This window comes from Dipteris shenzhenensis, chromosome 8 (genome assembly GCF_047967505.1).
Source record: "Dipteris shenzhenensis isolate YYH24624 ecotype China chromosome 8, Dip_SZ_1.0, whole genome shotgun sequence".
NCBI classification, from domain to species: Eukaryota; Viridiplantae; Streptophyta; class Polypodiopsida; order Gleicheniales; family Dipteridaceae; genus Dipteris; species Dipteris shenzhenensis.
This window is the reverse complement of record NC_141603.1, coordinates 21,162,584-21,186,828: the sequence shown is the minus strand read 5'-3', so window position 1 is coordinate 21,186,828 and position 24,245 is coordinate 21,162,584. Positions and strand designations below refer to the sequence as shown.

At 42.3% G+C, this 24,245-nt stretch overlaps 2 protein-coding genes across 2 annotated transcripts; one reads left to right on the top strand and one right to left on the bottom strand.

The window, feature by feature from the left end:
• Positions 1-13,131: 13,131 nt before the first annotated feature.
• Positions 13,132-14,925, bottom strand: LOC147899259 (cytochrome P450 703A2-like). Its single transcript, XM_087378610.1, has 2 exons — positions 14,008-14,925; positions 13,132-13,879 (listed from the first exon to the last, which is right to left on the bottom strand). Exons 1-2 carry the CDS (start codon positions 14,914-14,916, stop codon positions 13,220-13,222), a joined length of 1,569 nt encoding a protein of 522 aa, XP_087234736.1. The 5' UTR covers positions 14,917-14,925; the 3' UTR covers positions 13,132-13,219.
• A 2,330-nt stretch (positions 14,926-17,255) lies between these two features.
• LOC147899258 (uncharacterized) lies at positions 17,256-22,440 on the top strand. Its single transcript, XM_087377676.1, has 9 exons — positions 17,256-17,547; positions 17,705-18,133; positions 18,274-18,478; positions 18,627-18,868; positions 18,998-19,950; positions 20,238-20,638; positions 20,835-21,104; positions 21,378-21,583; positions 21,682-22,440. The coding sequence occupies exons 1-9, from the start codon at positions 17,272-17,274 to the stop codon at positions 22,438-22,440; spliced, it is 3,741 nt and encodes a 1,246-aa protein (XP_087233802.1). The 5' UTR covers positions 17,256-17,271.
• The last annotated feature ends 1,805 nt before the right edge of the window (positions 22,441-24,245 follow it).

The window sequence follows — 24,245 nt, the reverse complement described above, 5'->3', positions numbered from 1 at the left end:
CATGATGCAATACCCCTTGCTCCAAAATGCACGTTTCCATATTGCTTCATTTGGATCGTTTGTGCCTCCATGCGCTACAGACTAGGGCTATGGTTGACCTCCCTCTTTCCTAGCAATCTTGGCTATTGCCTGCCTCTTAAGTAAAGATCTCTTATTCGCAAGTATAATGGTAATCTTTGACTTTGCCCATTTCTCTGTGAACTCAGCATTGGAGGGATTGGGATACCTAGAGTGTATAGCATTGATGTTATCATGAGCCAAACTTTTTTTTGCTCTATGAATGGAATAAAGAAATACTTATCTAACAACTACAGAGTGCATGAAGGCCATGATATCCTTCCCCCGTGCATCCGTTAAGATGCCGCGTGTCACAGTGATGTCATAGAAGATCGTACCATCACCCTTTGGCACGTATGCATCATCTAAATCCTCACCGACCCCACCATTATCCCCAAAGCATTGTGCCATGCATCCCTCAGGGCTCTCCCTACTACTACATGTGCTACCTTGTTGTGAGATGAGCTAGTAAAATGGGCACTCGCCTCTAGAGAAGGGACTCTCGACTACATGGGAGTACACTAGCAGCTCTCTGTGGGAGAAGGGCCTCCTGACCATAGGGGAGAAGGGACCTCTGACCACCGCACGGGAGAAGAAGGGACTAGTGATGATCGAGGAGAAGGCTAGTGGCTTTGTTGCCTGTTGGATTGTCTCAACTCCACATGATTAATCTCGGGTGGTGTGGGCATGGGATGGTTTAGAGTGTGTACTACTGAGTCATGGGGGGTGTTTTGAGTGCTCATCATGTATAACTCCTATAGAGTGGGAGGGTTCCCCAAAATGTTATATAACTACTATAATACGGTATCCCAAAGATCAAGTGAGGCTCTTGAAGAGCTTCCTAGCCACATGATGAACTGCAAAAAAGAAAAGAAGAAGATTTCCATCATACATGCCCTCTTTCCATATGCATATATTAAAAGAGTTATGCAATCCTGTGATTTCATCATGCATGCCCTCTTTCTTTATCTCGCCTTCATGCTACAGTCCAATTTCCCTAATGCAATCACTTATTTCCATCATTCATGCAATCCCTTATTTCCTCATGAATGCTTAAGGCATTGAAAATTCGACTTACACATGCATGCAAGGGTGAGGACGAATCCCTCCGTATCCACTATCGAGAAATGTGGTTGGAGCAAAAAATCAAATGTATGTATGATCGATGTTGAGGAAACATGTATCGTGCATGTAGAATTACACTCAATCACATCTCAAAGTATGGAGAATGCGATGCGACCATATCCATGGTAAGTGTTAAAACATTAAGGTTGATTGAGATACTTATGAGTGTTCAAGTGTTTGATATATGATCCTTTTCTAATTTGATATAGGATGCAGTGCCATACCACATATGTTGCCCTATGCTTATCATGAGGAGTGCAGCATTGGCGATATGAGGTGGGAACTTCAAGAGAAACTATTATGGATGCATGGAGTGATGGTGATAGTAGCTGTGACATGAAGTTGGGGGTAATAAACTTCACGCACCTCTTCACTTCCTACAGCATTCGAACTGACTACCAAAGATACTTATCATTGAGAATGAGACATTAGAAAGAAGCTTTTATGCCAAGATACCACACCATACTTTCCTCCCTTAGATGAGAATGAAGATGGTAACATCCCAAGTGATGTTGTAGTCAAGCATAGGGAGAAGGAAAGGATCAGCAGAGGCCATAATCTCAGCGAGCCGGTCTGCACCAAAGAGAAGAGCGATACGTTGTTGAAAGAAGATCTTGCGGCTCAACATGACATAAACTGATATATATCGAGGACTTTGAAGGGGTTGATTAGGTCGGATGGGTAGATTCTGAGGAAACATTGCACCTCCTTCATAGACACCTTTATACTTAGCTCAAAACACTCTACAAACTATCATTAGACACAAAGGCCTATAAGTTTTAGTAGAGACATGATATCAAATATTCAAGTACACAAAGAGATGCGCCTTGAGATGGGCTTCGCGCTGATATAAGTTTCATTGAAAACAGACAGACAGTTGAAGAGATATGGATAGTTTACTGGAATTGGATAAAAACTGTCATGAAAACAGACTATCAAACACAGAGACTCATGACTTTTTGCAGCAGTATCTGATTCAAGATCTGATTATATAGAAACCTGCGTCTTGAAGAGAGCTTTGCGTTGATATAAATTTCATTACAATCGGACTAACGAGCAGAAAGTTATGAGCAAAACACTAATAGGGGGTCAAACTGTCATGAAAACTATCCTCCACCTAGGCTAATTTCGCCTGAGTAGGATGCTCCCTCAAGACTCCACCTTCATCAACGATCCACCCCTCATAGATTTCGCCTAGAAGAGGGGAAGAAGTTTGCATAGTGGCTCGGGAAACAAATGGACCATGTGTGCACAGTGAGAAGCCGAATAGAAAGAACTTTTAAGGCTTTGAAAGAAAGAAAAGGGAAGAGACACTCAAGAGAGAGAGAGAACCTGAAGTGACCTTCATTACAAATAGAGTGAGAATCCACCTCAACACTACAAACACAAGGGAGAAGAAGAGGTTTCATACATACAAGAGGGAGTGGAAGCTCCAAGACTACTCATAGAGAGAGAATAAACTAGAGAGAGAAGGACTCAAGAGTCTACATAAGAGAATATCTACAAGAGGAAGAGAAGGCTCATGGAAGAGGCTTGGGGAGACTAGAACTATAGCAACATAAGGCCCAATGGTGGAAGAGATTCTAATGAACAAGGGAGAGGAGGGCTCCTTTTATAGAGATATTGTTACCCTCCTTCACCCATTTACAATTGCTGCCTGTAGATTCCTTTCCCCATCAATTACATAAGCACGTATGTCACCATCCATGTCCTTTTTGGCTACTCTTGCCATGTGTCCCATCAAAAGATGCTCAAGACTCTTAAAATATTGAGAAAGTCAAGAGTCTCCTCACATGAAGCCCATAGGGACCCTCTCTTTTCCACATGTCCACATCCTCCTTATTCCACATAGGAGTTCTAGAAGGATTCCTCTTGACTTCACACTCCTCCACATGCCTTCCACACGCTTGGCATGTGGCCTCTCTTATTTTATTGGAACACATGGACATGAGCCCACCTCTTTATATGACTCACTCTTCCTATTTTCTAAAAAACTCCGTAATATCCCATACACAAATAACTCTCACCCCATACCAAGGTATTTATGATTCATACCTATGGTATTTATAATGAGCCATTCCACTCATCCTCTCCATCCCATACAATATCATAGAAAATAGAAATAAGTGAGAGCCGCTAGGCTATCACTTGATACTCAAACTCCTATCAAACATAGAGAAAAACAATATCAATGCCAAGTTAAAAATATCAATTTTTGGTGTCACATCTTTCCCCCCCCAGTAGATCCTCGCTAGTACAGAGAGGGTCTGCTGGCCCTCAAGGTGGTCGAGCATAGAAGAATTTAAGGCGATACTCATTGGTGCATTCGGGTATCACCATGCCATCAACATCCTCAAGCTGATAGGTTCCATTCATGACATTCATATACATCCTTATGAAGGCGTGGCCAAAAGTAACCAATCTCTGCTTCTGTTGTGGAGTTAACCCTCGAGGCAACATGCCTTCTTCCACATATTTATGAACATCTTGTAGTTTTGGCCATCCAGTGTCTACCCAAAAAACCACCCCCCGATTTGGCACTACAATGGCTTTAGCTAACTCATCTGCCCTTTGATTTTCTTTTCTGTTTATATGAACAAACTTGTAAAAATCAAACTGACTACATAGTGTCATAGCCTTTTGATTAAGCTCCTTCAAATGAGGACTTCTTGTCTGGTAATGCCCTTGCATTTGCTTTATAATAAGCTGAGAATCTCCTCTTACTTCCAACTCTTTAACTTGACTTTGAAGACAACCCTCCAAACCAAGAATCAAAGCATTATACTCAGTTGCATTGTTAGTTGTGATACCTGGAAGCTCTTGTCCTCTTGCCCATACCTCTTGACCTTCAGAATTCATTAAGACTATCCCCTCGGCTCCTTGTTGGCATGAAGGACTAAAAGCCCCATCAAAATACAAAACAAAAGCTGTTGGTGGTGTAGAAGTAATATCAATCAAGCACTTTGCACTATCTCAAGATTCTCTTTATGAGTCCAAGCTAATCTATCTTGGAACCTAATTGACTTGAGATACATGTCATGAGCACTCTCTTCATCATGTTTCCACACAGGTTTCATCCACCTTAGAGTGCTCCATAGATCCTGAGGCACACATGTTTTGTCATGCCATACCCTCAGTATCTAAGAGCACTTCCAAAGGATATTCATGTGGATTGGCTACTTGATGAAATGGAGAAAGCAGAGAAAGACGAGGGGATGCATATCACAATGGAAGAATGGGAGTATGCTAGGGGATGCATGAGCAAGGTCGGTATATAGAATGCTATGCATAAGTTAGGAGCTTTCAATAATTTAGATTGCTTATTTAATTGATTTTTTCTTGGTGTAGTGCACTATGTTCAATGCTATATGGTGTGAGGGCAAGCATTTTCAAACACAACGGATTGATGATAAGAGAAACACACAAGATTGCGGCATCATTGCTAGCTTTGAGGGAGCCAATGGAGTCATGGATGATTATTGTGGCATAATCCAAGATATTATTAAGCTTGACTTTCGACGCTTCTTTGTGTATATTTTGGATGTAAAGTCGACTAAGGACATGGTGGAAAGAGGCTCTAATGCAACAATCAAATGCCATGTAAGCTGTGGCTTTGTAACTATTGACTCCACAAAGTTTTGGCAAAGTAGGAAGGACACACTAGTACTACCGCAACAATGTGAACAGGTACTGTGCACACATATAAAAATACTCGCTTTTAAATATTTGATGCAAGAAAAATAACATGATTGTATTTATGTTTGAATTAGGTTGTCTATCAACCAATGGTGGATAATAATAGATGGTGGCATGTCATACCTATTATGCCACGTTCCAAAGTGATGTATAGTAGATTTACTAATATGGAGTGTATGGAGGATGATCATGGCCATGGACGTGATGATGATTGTGATACGAGAGAGGAGGATGATCATGAGATAGGAGATACAGATATTGAGGCCATTACCCATGAGGAGTAGCCTACCATTGGTGATGCTGATTTCGATGAGCACATGAGTAGTAGTGGGTTGAATGTATTTGTAGATCTAAACACTTGTTTGGATTTTGAAGTAGATAGTTTGGCAAGGATTGATCTCATTGAGGATGAGATTGAGCCGTAGCCCCATCATTGATATTGGCAAAACTATTTTACATATTGTCTCATTCTCCTCACCTCACTTCATTCTTGTATATGTGGGCTTGCAAAAAAGCATTGATGTTCTGTTAAAATTATGTTCTTTGGTAATCATGGGCAATGTTTGGAAAGCAATGATATACACCAAAATCTCACTTTCTGTATTCTTTGGTTGTCTTTATCTATGCGTCTATTTCTCAGTGTAAACGCGCAAATAAACGCGTTAATACACGTGCAAATAGATGCGCCCATAAATGCAATGTTAGACGGGCCCCTATTTTCTTAGATGAGACGTGCAATTAAACTTGTTAATAGACGAGTTGTTAGACGTGCTTGTAGACGCGCCCATAATTCACAACAACACAAAGCAACTATAGACGCGCTTGGTAGACGCGCAAAATAGCGGGCGCATCTATAGGCGTTGCTTTAGTAGAGGAATTATGGGCGCATCTAAATGCGCGTCTATAAGCTCGTCTATTTGCGCATAAATTATCGTGTCTATGTGCGCGTCTAACCTGAGAAAATACGAGCCCGTCTAACATCGCATTTATTAGCACGTCTATTTGCACGTGTATTAGCGCATTTATTTGCACGTTGACACTGAGAATTAGACGTGCATTTAGACACGTAGATAGACACAAACCAGAGAATACAGAAAGTGAGATATTGGTGTACATCATTTCTTTCCAAACATTGCCCATGATTACCAAAGCACATAATTTTTTGCAAGCCCACATATACAAGAATTAAGTGAGATGAGGAGAATGAGACAATATGTAAAATAGTTTTGCTAATATCAAGTATGGGGCTACGGTTCAATATCTTCCTCAATGAGATCAACCCTTGCCAAACTATCTACTTCAAAATACAAATAAGTGTTTAGATCTACAAATACATTCAACCCACTACTACTTGTGCCACTCATGTGCTCATCGAAATCAGCATCTCGAATGGTAGGCTCATCCTCATGGGTAATGGCCTCAATATCTGTATCTCCTATCTCATGATCATCCTCCTCTCTTGTATCACGGTCATCATCACGTCCATGGCCATGATCATCCTCCATACGCTCCATATTAGTAAATGTACTATACATCACTTTGGAACGTGGCATAATAGGTATGACATGCCACCATCTATTATTAACCACCATTGGTTGATAGACAACCTAATTCAAACACAAATACAATCATGTTACTTTTCTTGCATCAAATACTTAAAAGCGAGTATTTTTATATGTGTGCACAGTACCTGTTCACATTGTTGCGGTAGTACTAGTGTGTCCTTCCTACTTTGCTAAAACTTTGTGGAGTCAATAGTTACAAAGCCACTTGCATGGTGTTTGATTGTTGCATTAGGGCCTCTTTCCACCATGTCCTTAAACCACTTTACATCCAAAACATACACAAAGAAGCGTCGAAAGTCAAGCATAATAATATCTTGGATTATGCCACAATAATCATCCATGGCTCCATTGGCTCCCTCAAAGCTAGCAATGATGCGAGGGATTATGGGAAAATGTCGCAATACCTTACGAGGCAGGTCCAAGGTTTTGAGATCTGCTCTACATCTTGCCTCTCCACAAGTAGAACACTCTCTTGCATCCTTATATAGTCCACGAAATAAAACGCAGTCATTGACACATGCATGGATGCGCTTGTAATCTAATCCTCCAAGAGAGGTCACATGTTGCCTTGCCATATCTCTTGAGGTCGGTAGTTTATTCTCCCTTGGAAGCATTTTACACAATAGCTTATATGTGAAGACCATAAATGAGGAAAAGCATTCGAGTAATTGACATACTAGCATAATTCACCATGTTTGCAAAATCGACTTTAAAGCTTACTTGAGTAATGCATTCAAACTTGCATTGCTCCATCCATAGATGGTTTGCAAGTTTAGTAACTCAAGGGAGGCACGTGGAACAGAGAATGTGCACCCCTCAAACAGTGGAGTCGATGCTGCAGTAAAAAGATCATCCAGCTCCATGCTATTATCCCTCCCTTGATGGACATATAAATCCCGCACGATATCATCAAACACCTCCTCCTCCACGGCTTCATGAGATAATGGCGGAGGGCTACTATCACCATCACTCCATGCATCTGTAATGGTCCCTCCTGAAGATCCCACCTCATATCGCTGAGGCTTTGCCTCCTCATGGCGAGCATAGGGTAACATATGCGGGTGTGGCACTGCATCCTGTATCAAATTAAAACGGGATCATATCTCAAACATATGAATACCCATAGGTATCTCAATTAACCTTAACTTAGAAACCCTTACCCTGTTTACGGTCACATCCCATTCTCCATACTTTGAGATATGATTGAGTGTAATCCTACGTGCACGATACATGTTTCCTCGACATTGATCACACAGACATTTGATTTTTTGCTCCAACCACATTTCGCGATGGTGGATACGGAGGGATTCATCCTCACTGGAGCTACTTGTTGAAGATGAAGACATCCTACAAACAAACAACCCTCCAAATTTGCTCTTCTTCAAATGTTTAATTTAAACTCTATGGCGCATCTAAAGGCACGTCTAAAAGCGCGTCTAAAATCACGTCTAAAAGTGCATCTAAAAGCGCATCTACTCTGTGTAATTAGATGCACCTATAAATGCGCTATTAGACGCGATTATAGACGCGGCTTTTAAACCTTCTTTTTAGCGCGCTCGCTTTGCTTTTCTTCACATTACTTATACTTCGCAAGGCTTGCTTCCTTCCTTATTAACAGATCCATAGTTTGGACGCTTAAGAGAAAGGCTCCCATACTTACTTCCAAGCTTACACTTAAGAGGAAGGCACCCACACTTACTTCTAAGCTTAAAGGAGAGGAGGACGAACAAGGAGGAGAAGCAACTTTGAAAAAGAAAGAAGAACCTTTCATACCTCTATCCAAGTAAGTCTTTTTGCAGTTGATCTTGTTTGGAAGTTTGCTCTCTTTAGATTTGTACTTTCATGTATCCAAGAAGCGCATGATCTGGGTATCAGTGTCACGTTTGTGTCGGGCGCAATGTCCTTTTCTACTTTTTAGGATTCCCGTCTGTTGAAGCGCGTCTATAGGCACGTCTCAGAGCGCGTCTAAAAGCACATCTACAGGTGTGTCTAAACCTCGGGGGGGTCACTGTATAGAAACCCTCTATACCACGTGCGTTCAAGGCCTATTTCTAAAATCCCTTATCTGTAAATTTTTCATTAATAAAATGTACCCCTTTTCTATACAAATCTGTAAATTTTTTCCAAAACTATTTTAAATAGTCCCTTATGTATATTTATTTTTGTAAATTTTAGAAATAAAAAATATCCTTCTGTTGAACTCACGTGATAGGGTTACATATGATGAGTGACCCCCTCGAGGTCTAAACGCGCTGTTTGCAGACACAGATAGATGCGTCGATAGACGCACTGTTAGACGCTCTATTAAACGCTCTATTAAATGCTCACTTAGACGCTCTATTAGACGCTCTGTTAGACATTCTGTTAGATGCGTCTATAGACGCGGAAATCAGATGCATCTATAGACGCGCTCTGACAGTAAGCCTCTCTTTCCTTTCCCTTTCTTCTCAGCTCATCAGTAATATATTGTTTTCCTTTTTTCCAGTTCAACATGTGGCCAGGAAGCGCTTTCAGCTCACCTGATGCCCGGGAATCTATTTGGAAGGACTTATGTAACCTTTTAGGGCACCCTCCCACTCCTGCAGAGTTATACGGGTATATGACAGGTACTCTAAACACTTTCCAGGAGTAGGCACTACAGACTCCAAGCCACCCCACACTGCCTGAGATCACCCCAGCGGAGTTAGCACAGCCGTCTTATGCCCCTTTCCCCATACCATCTTATGCCCCTTCCCCCATGCCGTCTTATGTCCCTTCTACCATCCCGTCTTATGCCCCTTCCCCCATGCCGTCAGGAGGTCCTTCTGTCTCGCAAAGCCATCGATGTACTCCTGTGCCATCGAGACTCGGTTCTCCAGCTACGAGTGGTCAGCGTAGTCATGTGCAGTCTCCAACTATGAGTGGCTAGCATACGAGCTCGACACGACAGGGTAGCAGGCGTAGTAGCAGGGAGAGCGGTGGGGGATGCATGGCACAGTGCTTTGGGCCATATGGCGGTGGGGAGGATGATGATTCAAATGATTTAGATGTGCCTCTGGGTGATGGTACGATTTATTATGACATCACTCAGACAAGAGGCATCTTGATGGATGCGCGGGGGAAGGACATCATGGCCTTCATGCGCTCTGTAATTGCTAACAATTACAGAGATTGCTTTATCCACTACAAAGACTACCCAAAGAGGTTGGCTGATGAGACCCTCGCTACTATTCGCTCTAGGTATCATAACCCCCCCAATCACCAGTTCATAGATAAATGGGCCAAGTCAAAGATTGTGACGATACTTGGCAATAAAATATTTTTGCTTAAGAGGCAGGCACTAGCGGAGCTTGTCAGGCTTAAGGCAGGTCAACCACCAAGGGGCCCGCCCCACACCGCTCACAAGCATGAGTGGAAGAAGGCAATGAAGTCAGCAAGGGAGGACCCCAGTCTGCAGCACGTGGAGGCACAGAGGATCCAGATGGAGGAATATGGAAGTGCGCATTTTGGAGCAGGCGGTGTTGAATCATGGGAGGCCCAATTTGTAAGTATCGTTCTCAAATTATATTGCTTATGTAGTTTATTAGGAGGTTGTTTCTTTGTACTAATCCCTCCGCAAAGTGTGTCGTCATGCTGCTTGAGATCATGGGCAGATACCCTACTTCTGTGGAGATAGCCTACCACCGCCACCATCGTAGAGGAGATACATATGGAGGCACTTCTATGATGACGGGTTGATTACTGAGGAGCAGTATATCCGGGCTACTGGAGCGGTCCCCCAGGTATTTGAAAGTAATTAAATAATGCCAAAATTATAAGTAAAAATTTGATTTTTCATACATTGATATATGTTGTCCCTTGTTTACAGGCCCGTGCACAAGACGATGGGAAGAGGAGGAAGGAGGTGCAGAAGGGAGCACAGAAGGGAGCATGGAAGGAAGCGAGGACCTGGAGAACATAGATTAGTCGTACAAGTATGTGTTGTCCCTTGTTTACAGGCCCGTGCACAAGACGATGGGAAGAGGAGGAAGGAGGTGCAGAAGGGAGCACAGAAGGGAGCATGGAAGGGAGCGAAGACCTGGAGAACATAGATTAGTCGTACAAGTAGTGCTAGCTACTCTTTTTTGTACTTAAAGCCACTGGCTTGGCTTTGTGCCTCTTGTATATACACTCCTCTGATTTTTTGTACTTGAAGCCACATGACATGGCTTAGCTTCGTGCTATATGTATATACAAGTACTTTTTGAGCTTTCAATTTTATTGCGTTTTGGAGTTGTAATGTTTTATTTGGAATTGTAATTAAAATGTGGTTGGCTATAAGAATTGAATTACACAATGTGGATATGGGATTCTTGTAACTATATAGCATACACAACATACACAGCATTCTATAAAATTAGAAAAAAAAAAAAGCGCATTTATCAGTACGTTTAAAAACGCGTTTATATACACGTCTGTCTGTTCAACTTGCGTCTATATTTGCATCTATAATCGCGTTTATAAGCGTGTCTATTTATGCATCTAAGTGCGCATCTATACGCGCGTGTGTCTGATTTATAGACGCACAATTAGACGTGGATCTCCAGATTTGAAAATAGACGCGCAAATAAGTTTTTTATTTAGTTCAGTAAACGCGTCTGTGCGCGCGTCTATGGGTGCTTTGTCTTGTTGTGAATTCCTCTACTAAAGCAATGCCTATAGACGCGCCCGCTATTTTGTGTGTCTACCAAGTACGTCTATAGTTGCTTTGTGTTGTTGTCATGCATAAGTTAGGAGCTTTCAATAATTTAGGTTGCTTATTTAATTGACTTTTTCTTGGTGTAGTGCACTATGTTCAATGCTATATGGTATGAAAGCAAGCATTTTCAAACAGAACGGATTGATGATAAGAGAAACACACAAGATTGCAACGTCATTGCTAGCTTTGAGGAGCCAATGGAGCCATGGATGATTATTGTGGCATAATCTAAGATATTATTAAGCTTGACTTTCAACACTTCTTTGTGTATGTTTTGGATGTAAAGTGGTTTAAGAACGTGGTGGAAAGAGGCCCTAATGCAACAATCAAACACCATGCAAGTGGCTTTGTAACTATTGACTCCACAAAGTTTTGGCAAAGTAGGAAAGACACACTAGTACTACCACATCAATGTGAACACCTTCTGTGCACACATATAAAAATACTCGCTTTTAAATATTTGATGCAAGGAAAATAACATGATTGTATTTGTGTTTGAATTAGGTTGTTTATCAACCAATGGTGGATAATAATAGATGGTGGCATGTCATACCTATTATGCCACGTTCCAAAGTGATGTATAGTACATTTACTAATATGGAGAGTATGGAGGATGATCATGGCCATGGACCTAATGATGACCGTGATACGAGAGAGGAGGATGATCATGAGATAGGAGATACAGATATTGAGGCCATTACCCTTGAGGATGAGCCTACCATTGGTGATGCTGATTTCGATGAGCACATGAGTAGCACAAGTAGTAGTGGGTTGAATGTATTTGTAGATCTAAATACTTGTTTGGATTTTGAAGTAGATAGTTTGGCAAGGGTTGATCTCATTGAGGATGAGATTGAACCGTAGCCCATCATTGATATTGACAAAACTATTTTACAAATTGTCTCATTCTCCTCACCTCACTTAATTCTTATATATGTGGGCTGCAAAAAAGCATTGATGTTTTTGTTAAAATTTTGTGCTTTGGTAATCATGGGCAATGTTTGGAAAGCTATGATATACATCAAAATCTCACTTTATGTATTCTCGATTTTGCGTCTAAATGCGCATCTAATTCCCAGTGTAAACGCACTAATAGACATGCTAATACAGGCGCAAATAGAGACGCTGATAAACGCAATGTTAGACGGGTCCGTATTTTCTCAGTGTATACGTGCAAATAGACGTGTTAATACACGCACAAATAGATGAGCTGTTAGACGCGCTATTAGACACGCCCGTAATTTCTCTATTCAAGCAATGCCTATAGATGTGCTCGCTATTTTGCACGTCTATCAAGTGCGTCTATAATTGCTTTGTGTTGTTGTGATTGATATTTTTTTAAAATTATGTGCTTTGGTAATCATGGGCAATGTTTGGAAAGCAGTGATGCACATTTATCAACCTACAGTAAAATTTTACTCTCTGGTGCACGTTTATAAACGCGTCTAAAACACAGTGTAGATGTGCTATTAGACGCGTGAATTACCGTGCTATTAGACATGCTAATAGATGCACCTGTATTTTCATTAATTCTATCTATGTCTATAGACGTGCTCAATATTTTGTGCGTCTATCAAACGTGTCTATAGTTGCTTTGTCTTGTTGTGAACTAACATTGAAATTGATAGTGTTAGACATTGAAATTGACACTGTTTAACATCGAAATTAAGGTATGTTGTAGTAGTGAAACTCCACTTTATTTCATACACTCACTTCCTTATTTCTCCCCTCATAGACTCACTTGCAGGTTTAGCTAATAGGAGTAACGAACTTCATTCGATTGAGTCACAATGAATTGCTTATAGCTTGACACCTCATGCTCACTACACTAGTTATAAAAGCTTGTTCATGTGAAGGTGGGAGTTTGCGTGCAAACCAGGTTAAACGCCAAATTTCAATTTGGGTTGGGTGTAGAGAAAACCATTTGTATCAAATCATTGCAAAATTACATGTATCAAACGAAAAGTTGTTCTTGGTCTCTACATTTCTGCTTATTTTATAGACTAATATTTTATAGCAAATTACATGTATAAAAAGTAAACATTAATGCAGGTGGCCTCTACACTTCTCCTTCAAGCAGGTTGAGGTTCAAGCGAGGTTTTGCAACGGCTGCGAGGGGGACAGCCAAAGGGGTGGACAGCCCAAAAACCTCCGTCATGTCGATGTCCTCCTTGCTCATTCCAGCAGGCAGCTCCCAGTTGAAGCTTTGAAGCAGACGACCCACTGCAAGCATCACTATTATCATCGCCAGTGAGCCCCCTGCACACCTTCTCCTGCCTCCTCCGAACGCTGTATAGTGGAACTCAGGCCCTGTTCCATTCTCCATCCTGAAGCCGTTCCCTTTCACGTTCTGCATGTGCCTCTCCGGTACAAACTCTTCCGTCCTCTCCGGCCATGCCTTTGGGTTCCTCCCGTGCGCAAACAGATTGAATATCACCATCGTTTTCTCGGGTATCTCATAGCCTGCCACCTTCGTGGCCTTCAAACACTCTCTGGGTGCCACAAACGGGCCTGGCTGCGACAACCGGAGCACTTCCATCGTCACGCACCTTAAGTATGGCAGATTTGGCAAGTCTCCCTCGTCAAGAGCACGCTCTTTCCCAACCACATTATCCAATTCTTCTTGCAATTTGCTCATCACACGCGGGTGCCGCAGCAGTTGTACCATAGCCCACTCATTGGTCACGGCGGTTGTATCCGTGCCTGCCCCCAGCAGATCCTATACACGTCACAGAAAAATTGTCAGTTCGCGTCGCAATCTGAAAAGTTATACACGAAGAAAAAGCAAAAAATGGCAAAGGAATAGCATAGATAAATCGACATAGAGAAAATGCGAAGCTGCCTTACGAGGATGAGCGCTTTGATCATAACATCGCTTAATACTTCCTCCCCTTGCGTTTCCTGCAGTCGTAGGAGCAGATCTATGAAGTTTGACGGCTCAACATCAGGATTAGCTTTTCTTTTTGCTCGGTGGTCTTCGAGCACCGGGTTTACCACGTCTTCCATTCTTTCTAGAGCTTTCTGGCAACGTCGGTTGTATCCCTGCAAATCTAGCCATTTTAACCAAGGGATATAATCCCCGATGTTGAACGCTCCCATCAACTCGAAGGCATCGCCAGAGAGCGCAGCGATGCGGGCCGTATCTTCGGGCCCTGCGCCTTCTAGGCCAAAGAAACGCTTACCTTGAAGCATGCGCGTGGTATTGTTTAGAGAAAACGATTTGAACACATCCCGGAGAGGGATGAGTTCGCCATTGCGTGACTTTTCCACGACGAAGCGAACCATACAGTCAGCTTCCTCCTTGCGGTGGCGTTGAAAGGATAGTGTTTGGCGATTGCTAAGAAGATGCTCGACGCAAATCCGTCGAAGGCGCTTCCAGGCATCACCGTAAGGACCCATTACGAGGTCCATGCCATCGTAGCAGAAGTATTTCACGGCGATACGCTGGTAACGAGAAGCAAAGAGGTGATCTTGGGTGCTCATCATTTCCTTGAAGATTTCTGAGTCATTGGTAGTGACGGTATGGACGGAGCCAAGCCGAAGGTAGACGAGAGGTCCATATTTCTGATGAAGGCTGGCGAGGAACCGATGGGGAAGGGGACCGAGCTGAAGGAGGTTACCGAGGATGGGGATACCGGGGGGGCCTGGAGGAAGATGGTGGCTATTGCGACGGCGAAAGAAGATCAAGACAGAGACGATGAGGATGAAGATGGGGAACGATAGCTGCAGCAGCTGAGCCAGAGTGAAACTAGTCATTGTGGGAAACCGACGCAGGACCAAAGTACCTTATTTTCACAGCAAGTCCCTGCTTTTATATGTACCAAATTTTCTCATTGCCTAGTCCGAGAGTTCAAAGTCTCCGTTTGACCAATAGTGACTGGAAGAGCGGCGACGTGAACCCTGAACCGACTGATTATTAGAGACTCGGAACTCCGCTACGACCCGCAATCGTTCAGCCGAAGACTCGCCACCAGCCCGAGGGGCTCAGGAAAGCCATGTTTCCCTTGACAAACAACGTGCTGAAATTTTAATTCAGAATCACCTGCTGACTACTGTGAGTGCCCAAGTCCTGCACCTCCTGCTCGATGCACAAACTCTTCGAAAAGCTGCGATTATAATAAATTGGAAGAAAAGAAAAAGATTACAGCGCTGCCGAGTCAACAATCCCAACATGTTGGGGGGATTACCAAAGGGAAGTCCTATTCAAATCAGATCTTAAGCTGGATGCACAAACTCATTGCCACAAAGAAACAAATGTCGAATTCTTGAATCTGGATTCGGCAATGCCCGATTTGGCCAGCATCTAAAAAATTCTTGACGAAGTTTCCCAGGTTGCCCTCTGCCCAGTGTTGCCCTGTGTTGCCTAAGACTGTGCTGAAATTTGAAGGCTTCATCAGGCATCAAAGCTCTCCAAGCCTTCATACGAAGTAGAGGAAAAATTTTGGCTTGCAAAAGAAACTCACTCTAAATTTTTAGGCTTGAGGTATAGAATGCCAATGCCAATTGCAAGGAGCAAATTGCAAAATAAGGCCTTCTATGTGTGATTTCTCTTGGGGGCGGGAGATTATACGCGCCAAGCTGGCAAATTTCACCACATCTCCTCATTGCTTAGTCCTGTTTCGAATGTTATGGGCTCGCTCAAGCTGTTCTCGTTTCTGTGTCTATTGCTATGTCGTTGGGAACAACTCAAGTGGATCGCCAATAGTCACAACACATGTAAAACGCCAAAGTTCTAGAGAAGAAAAATCGTAGGCCTCTACGGCTTGATGCATAAATGCCTTCTAATGTACTGGTCCTTTCCTTGGGCTGACCAACCTGCCTAAAGTGAATTGAATGCCTTAAAGCCATGAAAACTTCAAAACAAAATCATGAAGTCTAATTTTATTTTAGGGCTACATTTGAATGCGGGTTCCATGGAAGGCCATTCATTGTACGAGGCCTTCCAAATGAATGCTTACGAGGCCTTCAAAAAGCCAAATCGTTGAAGTTTTTTCTTTTCCACTTGCCTAAAGTGAATTGAATGCCTTAAAGCCATGAAAACTTCAAAACAAAATCAAAATCAAGAAGTCTAATTTTATTTCAGGGCTACATTTGAAGGCGGGTTCCATGGAAGGCCATTCATTGTACGAGGCCTTCAAAAAGCCAAATCGTTGAAGTTTTTTCTCTTTGAATGCACGATCGAACATGGAACGAACAGCTGACGCGGGCAAAAGTGGAAAAACTTTTTCCACATGGAACAAACGCGGGCAATGTTCGATCGTGCATTTAAAGAGGAAAAACTTTGTCAACGATTTGGCTTTTTGACACAAATTTTCAAACTTTTGTCATAGACGATTGTACCATAGGTCATCACAGCTGTCAGCTATCCTGGCTGTATCCATAGCGACTGTGGTCACAGGTGACATTGTACTAGGCGGCAAGGTGCCTATCTTTTATTATGATTCATCTATGTAATACTGTATGTAGTATGCACTGCGAAACGTGAAGAATATATAGCATCCAAGAATTTGATGTCTCAAAGGCAATGATGTAACGTGACTGTTATAGTAATTAAGTTAGGCCGCGTCTTCATCAGAATCACGTCGCTGAGAAAAATATTTTAATCACCGCAGCGTTTTCTGACTATGAGAGTCTATGACTCTCAGTGTGTTTGACTTTGGTACTCGCCTTGACTCCTTCCATTGGCACAAACTGGCACCAATGGTATTATGGTATGATGAAAAGAAAACAAAAAACAAAGCAATTACAACTGTCTAGACTTTCATTTCTAGTCTAGTTCCATTTCCTTAATTTGCACTCTCACAAATTGGCAACACCCGAATGATGAAGACAATCAAACTTTGATTATTTCCTTAATTTGCGCACTCACAAATTGGCAACACCCGAATGATGAAGACAATCAAACTTTGACTCGAGTCACTAGACCCTCCTCGCTTTTACGTAATTTACTCTCTTCTTTCCTCTTTTTTCTCGTTTACCATACCGTCACCCGTGTCTCTATATATTCGAAGCCCTCATCTCGATTGGTCATATCGCCAACTTGTTTTGAGAGCATTGTCATTTCATTGCCCTTGTCACTTTGCAAATCTAGTATAGCAAATCCAGTACAGCATGGAGAAGGCATCAAGATTCGAAGATACTGATGGGGTGCACACAAGGAAATCACAAAGGCGGCATTACGATGCCATCGTGATTGGCTCAGGCTATGGAGGGTCCGTTGCCGCTTTGAGACTCTCCCAAGCCGAGCCGAGCCTTAGTGTTTGCGTTCTGGAGAAGGGCCATTCATGGCAGCCTCATCAATTCCCTACTACCTTCTTGCAGCTCATGCGTACGTTAACAATCCATACTCCATTGGGTACCATCGGCAGCAAAGAAGCATTGCTTCAGGTAATCCAATACTGCACGAAATCCATGAATTCTTATCATCGTCACTCTTCCCTTGTGTAAGACGCAGGCAGGATGTTGTTTCATGAATCAGTGTACCTTAGACAACATCAGTCAATAGTTATAGCACGAAATCCAATTACCGTTTCTGGTACTGCAGGTTTATTTGCAACCCAACTCCCTTTCCATGCTTGGAGTGGGAGTGGGAGGAGGCTCCCTCGTCAATGGTGGCGTTATTCTGCCCACTCCTCTCCGAACGCGCAGAGATCCTCGTTGGCCCAAAGAATGGGAAGAAAACTGGCATGCAGCCGAAAGAAGAGCTCGTGCCATGCTCCAACCCGAGGCCGTCCCCCACGCCTTTCCCACCACCCTTGTTATGGACACTGTCTTAGCCAATGATCAGACCAACATTGAAGAAGGAGGTCTGAGGAAAGAAGATGCGCTGCAGCTAAGCGTAACCTTTAGCAATAAGAAGAACGCTGCTGGAGTGGAGCAAATGGGTTGCAAGTCTTGCGGTAACTGCTTTCATGGGTGCCCATACAACGCTAAGAGCTCTACCGATAAGAACTACCTTGCAGCTGCCGTGCAGGTAACAATACTAGCTGTGAACTACTTAGGCGTTGATGTGCTGTTTTCACGATAAGCATCGTACTTGGTCTCTGCTTAGGCTACATATTCACGCAATGAGCTCAAGCAATATTTATATTTGCCATTGTGTTGTATCTCCAGGCAGGTGTTGAGATTCGTACAGAGAGTGCAGTTTCCTTCATCGCCCAAACTCCTGAGGATACTTACATGCGTGAGTGCACCAAAGATTGCTCCTTTTACATGGATGTCACACATGATCTCAAGCATGCTAGCGAGCCGGAGAGAAAATGGCGCGTATATCTCAATGAAGTTGACTATCTCACGGCAGACTATGTCGTCCTGTCAGGTAGTTTTTGTGATCGATTTTTGTCAAGATTTTGACGTTTGATCAGGTACTTTAAGCAAGTTTTGTGTCCTCGTACTTGTTTTCGAAATTCGATCACGAGTAAGTTGATTGTCAACATTTTGACGGTTCACCCCCACTTATATTGCAGCTGGCGTTCATGGGACAATAGAAATTTTGTTGCGGTCAAAGGAAAGAGGTTTAAAGGTGTCGGATCTGCTGGGGTGCGGAGTAAGCACCAATGGCAATAATCTGACATTCATCGGGGCTCCTAAAGCTCCAACGAAAGGTACTAGCATAAGCAAGAACGATTTCACAGGCATGGCAACTGCGTCTCGGCCTGGTCCTTCCATATCAAACGCGTATACGTCGTCCCTGGGATTCACTATACAGGTCGGTCAATCTTAGTATTCAACGTTCCTTACAATTCTGTTTTTATGAAAAAACGTGCTTTCCCGGAAACGAATGCCTAGAGGGCCTGACATTGAAGTGTTGAAGTAATACTCGGTGTTTTTTTCACAGACTGCAATCGCACCTAGAAATTTTCCCCACATGGTATATAAATGCTTGGCCACTTTGCCAGAAGGATTCGGGCTCTTAGATAGGATTTGGAATGATGTGAAACAATTGGTACCATCAGTCCATGGCAGGTCAATCCTAGTCAATGTGATGGGTTACGATGCAGGAGATGGTGTTTTGCAGCTAGATCGAAAAAGCCAATGCTTGAAATTCACTCCTCCGCATGATGAACTCTTTGTTAAGAAGGTGAAAGGAATGCAGAAATTGGCCAACCGTCTGCGAGGAGTTCTATATTTTTCGCGCTTCCGCAGTACGTCCGTGCATTACTTGGGCGGCTGCAATGTCGGGCGAGACAAATCCACTGGCGTGACTAATGCTAGTGGCCAAATGTTCTCAACCAACGATAACATTGTTCACGACGGGCTTTATGTTTGTGACGCCTCTTTGATCCCATGTGCAGTCGGAGTTAATCCTTGTTTCACCATAGCCACAGCTGCGGAGCACGTTTCAACATGTATCGTGCGTGATGCCCTACAGAATAGTCTGTATACTAAAGGTCGACAGCAGTCCCTGGCCAACGGACAGGTTGCATATGCTGGGGTTGATGGCGTTGTGTCATCTAAGCAAGAAGTGTTGTTCTCGCCAGAGCCAATATCACCAAATTATGGTATATCATCAACAGTCACTGTGAGAGAGACTCTGCGAGGAGATTTGAGTGGAATGCCTTGCAGCCTGGAACTTGTGCTTCGTATGGATGCTGGAATTGATAAGCAAGATGGCAATTCGTCAGTGTTGTGGGGACGAGTTGGTGGCAGACTGTACCTGAATTCGGTGGACGGAGGAGTGTTGTATGTTTTGGACGGAAGAGTGAACATGTGTTGCAGGCAACATCCCCGAACACCTTTCACTCAATATATGCATTATCATCTGCTCTTGTCTGGTCCTTCAGGCCAAAGGTAAATTCCTTTAGAGCATTCGGCAACATCAATATCGCTGATATTGGTGTTTTGACAATCAGCTACGTGTTTCATAATTGTGTGGTTACAGAGTCAATTGTATCTTGTTCTTCCAAAGGTCAAGGAAACCAACTAAGATGCACAAACTCAATTGTGCCTTTGAAGTTTGTCCTTTAATATTGCTTGATTGATCGATCCAGCACATTCATAATTGTGTAAGTGCGACGTCATTTATAACTTTTTGCTCCAGCTCAAACTAAAGGCATCGAGTGTCAATTCTTTTGCAGATATGTACTTGATGGATTCAAGGAGATGCGACCTTTTCTCAAGGGATTGTTCGCTTGGAGAGAGTCCACCACTTTACATGCCACTTTATATGTTCAACAAGTGGACAAATCCAAAGTAACTGGCACTCATCAATGTGATTCATTAGCATTACCATTGCAAGGCCAACTTCATCTCAGTCTCTTCGAGCTCATCCGCTCTGCTCTCACCCTCAGTGGACCGCATAAATTCCTCTTTGTCAAGTCCTTACTACAAAGCATCTTCCAAACGTATTTCATGGAGAATCCAAACGTATGTAGCCCAATAGGCCAAGCACACTATTGTCTTGCATCCAAGGCGACCATCTCCCAAGCACATCAAAATCCTCCATACCCTGCTCATTGTCGTTATGATTTAGAAACAGGTACCTCCACTTGCTTTGCCTCCCTTGATTTGTGGATAGTACTTTTTCATATATTCCTAGCATTATAGCTCTTAAAGTCATGGAAGATGTATCTTAGCACAAGTAATTCTATTTTGCATATGAAAACATAACTAGGTTTCTAAGCCATTGAAAAGATACGTTGGCATACACAAAACTGAAAAAGATTTTTTTGCAGGTGATGGTACACCGATTAGCATGATTCAGTGGCCATGCAACCAATCAAAAAGTGGTGGAAATGCACAGAATAAGCCAGCAGAAGTTGTTCTTCTTCTGAATGGGTACTGCACAGAGAGCTTCTGGCTCCCTACTGAAGAATCTGACTTGGTAAGGTCACTACTTAGAGAGGGATATGAACCATGGTTGTTGCGGAATCGCGCTCATCCAAGCCATGCAACGCCCAAGCATTTCACTATTGATGACATCGCAAGATTTGATATTCCTGCAGGTCTCTCTCTCTCTCTCTCTCTCTCTCTCTCTCTCTCTCTCTCAGCAATCCCCCCAATCTCTTGAATCTTTTTTTTTTTGGCTATAATGTCACCGCACTCACCTTTTCAAAGTTAGTTAGCAAGTCCAAGGTATCTCATTGGTTCCCTCATCTTTATTATTTAATTGACAAGCCATTGACTTAAGAAGGTCCATGGTTCATGTCCATCTTATACTCTTCCATAGTACTAGGGAATATTGTCCTTATGATTTTATTTTATCTCATGCTTTCCAGCCTTTTCAAAGATGTTCGAGGTAGCAGGGCGTAGTGCATCTATCCATGTTGTTGCTCATTGCCTTGGAGGATTAACTATACATATGGCTATCTTGGGTGGCTACATTCCTTCTTCATTCATGACATCGATTGTTTGCACAAACTCCTCAATGTTCTTTCGGACCACACGTTTGACTATAGCAAAGCTCATTCCTCCTTTGCTTGCAGTAAGTAGTCCTGTCATATTTATTTTTGCCTTATGAGCTTTCCAAGGGATTTTTGAATTATACAAGGTCTAAAGTTTCAATTTTCTTGCCATTGCTAGATATCAATGACTATAGCAGGAGATAATAGACTCCTCTCCATGGGTCATAGCAATGTTGATGGATGGAGGCACACATTGCTTCGTAAAGTTGCACAATTATTACCTCGTGTGGAGCGTTGCAATCGGAAAGATTGTGAGGTGTTTTCAGGAATTTTTGGCAACATATTTTGGCATGAAAACTTGAGACCAAGCATGCATGAATGGACAAATAATGAGGTGACTACCAAGCTATCCCTTGGTGCATTGCAACATCTTCGTTTAGTGTGCCTTGCAGGACGTATCGTGGATGCAAATGGAAATGATACATATTTGCAGCATCCAGAGAGACTAGCACTACCTACCACGTATATATCTGGGGGAAGGGAGATACTAGTTACACATGACACGAGTGCCATGGCTAATTCATTTATGCAATATCACCATCCAAACTTCTCCCACTCTCGTGTTGTGATACCTAAGTATGGTCACAATGATCTTCTTATTGGTGAACATTCAAAAAGAGATGTGTTTCCACACATACTAGGCCATTTGCAAAGGTTTTGCAAGACTGTGACCCTCGAACACAATGAGATGAAAGAAGATCAACAAAAGTCTTCAAAGCTCAACCCATGGGAAATCGAAGAGTCACTAAGGCATTCAACTTCAAACATTCTCAGCATTATGGATAAAGCAACATATGTTTGTTGCATTATGCTCATATTTGCTATCTTCTTTCTTTCAAAATACCTATTTTGTAAACGAAGCACTGGGACCATATAATTTATTTAGAAACTCATGTTGCTCTCAAATATGAGTTTTTGTTAATAGAAAGGTGAATCCACCCTATCCAACATTCTTTTTACAGTTCAAGTGTCTATTTAGATGTGAGGAAACCTATATGGTGCTTGTGGATGGAATTTAAGCATATGAAAAGTATTACATTCTCCATAAACATTAGCCTATGCCTTGTTTTAATTGTCCATATCCATAAAGGTTAAGAATTTAAAAAGTTCAACACAAACTATTTGTTTTCTTTCCTTCCTATGTGTTGATTGATGCTATTAGCTAGAATTTCAAATTCTAGTTCTGGAAATGATGCTTACCCACAACACGATGCATCCATAGATGCGTGTACAGATGTGTTTCCCGAATTTTTAAAAAAAGTGACGGGCGCATCTATTTGCACGTCTATTAGCATGTCTATAGACCTGCATCTATAGGCGTGTCTATATAACAAAGAGACGAACCTATAGACACGCTATTAGACGCTTGTAGAAATGTAAAAAAAAAAAAGAAAGATGCGCTTATAGATGCTCTGTGGAATTAAAAAAATAAATAAATAGAATTCTGTGTGGTTGCAGGAATTCCATTTCTACAATGTGCAATTCAATTCTTACAGCCAATCGCATTTTAATTTGCACAATTCAACGCATGTCTATAGCCAATGATTACAATTCTGAATAAAACATTACAACTCCAAAACATTTAGTTCACAAGGCATTTATTGATAGAACATTGCACGAGGAAATTGAATGCCAAAAAAATAAGAGGACTGTATATCAATTCATAGCCCAAATTGTTCTTGTATATACATATAGCATGAAGCCAAGCCACCTGTGGCTTCAAGTATAGGAGTGTATATGCAAGATAGGCATGAAGCCAAGCCAATGGCTTCAAGTACAAAAACTAGTAGCTAGCACTAATTCTAGTACTACTTCTATGACTAATCTAAGTCATCCGCGTCCTCCCTTCCTTCTTCATCGCCTTATTCCTCCTCAGTATCCTCGCATTCTTCCTCTTGAATATCCCCAGGGGCCTGTAAATGAGGGATAACATGCATCAATGTATGAAAAATCAAATCTTTATTTACAACATTGACATTATTTAAGTCTTTTAAATACCTACAAGGGGGCTCTAGTAGCCCGGATATACTACTCCTCAATAATCAATGTATGTCGCCTGCAATGTCCACATTGTCTCGACAGTAGTAGGATATCTGCCCACGATATCAAGCTGCAAGATGATACAATTTGAAGAGGGGTTAGTACAAAGGAAAACCCTCCTAATAAACCACATAAACACAATATAATTTGAGATCCATATTGCTCCATCTGGATCCTTCGTGCCTCCACATGCTGTAGACTAGGGTCCACCTTCGCTGCTTGCATTACTTTCTTCCACTCGCGCGGGGGCTGGCCCCTTGGTGGTTGACCTCTCTCTCTCCTAGCAATCCTAGCTAGTGCCTACCTCTTAAGCAAAGATCTCTTATTGGCAAGGATAATGGTAATCTTTGACTTTGCCCATTTGTCTGTGAACTCAACATTGCATGGATTGGGATACCTAGAGTGTATAGCATTGATGGTATCATCAACCAAACTTTTTTTCTACTCTTTGAATGGAATAAAGCAATCTCTGTAGTTGTTATGAACTACAGAGTGCATGAAGGCCATGATGTCCTTCCCTTGTGCATCCATCAAGATGTCACCCGGCATAGTGATATCATAGAAGATCGTACCATCACCCTCTAGCATGTCTACATTATTTAAATTCTCCCTACCCCCACCATTACCCCCAAAGCACTGTGG

What these genes read in the sequence shown, in the direction of transcription:
- LOC147899259 (XM_087378610.1), bottom strand. Translation starts at nt 14,916, where the DNA reads ATGACTAGTTTCACTCTGGCTCAGCTGCTGCAGCTATCGTTCCCCATC. An exon ending in TGATCAAAGCGCTCATCCTC is followed by an intron (nt 13,880 to 14,007) that starts GTAAGGCAGCTT and finishes TGACGTGTATAG; the next exon opens with GATCTGCTGGGGGCAGGCAC.
- LOC147899258 (XM_087377676.1), top strand. Translation starts at nt 17,272, where the DNA reads ATGGAGAAGGCATCAAGATTCGAAGATACTGATGGGGTGCACACAAGG. An exon ending in TCTGGTCCTTCAGGCCAAAG is followed by an intron (nt 19,951 to 20,237) that starts GTAAATTCCTTT and finishes ATTCTTTTGCAG; the next exon opens with ATATGTACTTGATGGATTCA. An exon ending in TCATTCCTCCTTTGCTTGCA is followed by an intron (nt 21,584 to 21,681) that starts GTAAGTAGTCCT and finishes TGCCATTGCTAG; the next exon opens with ATATCAATGACTATAGCAGG.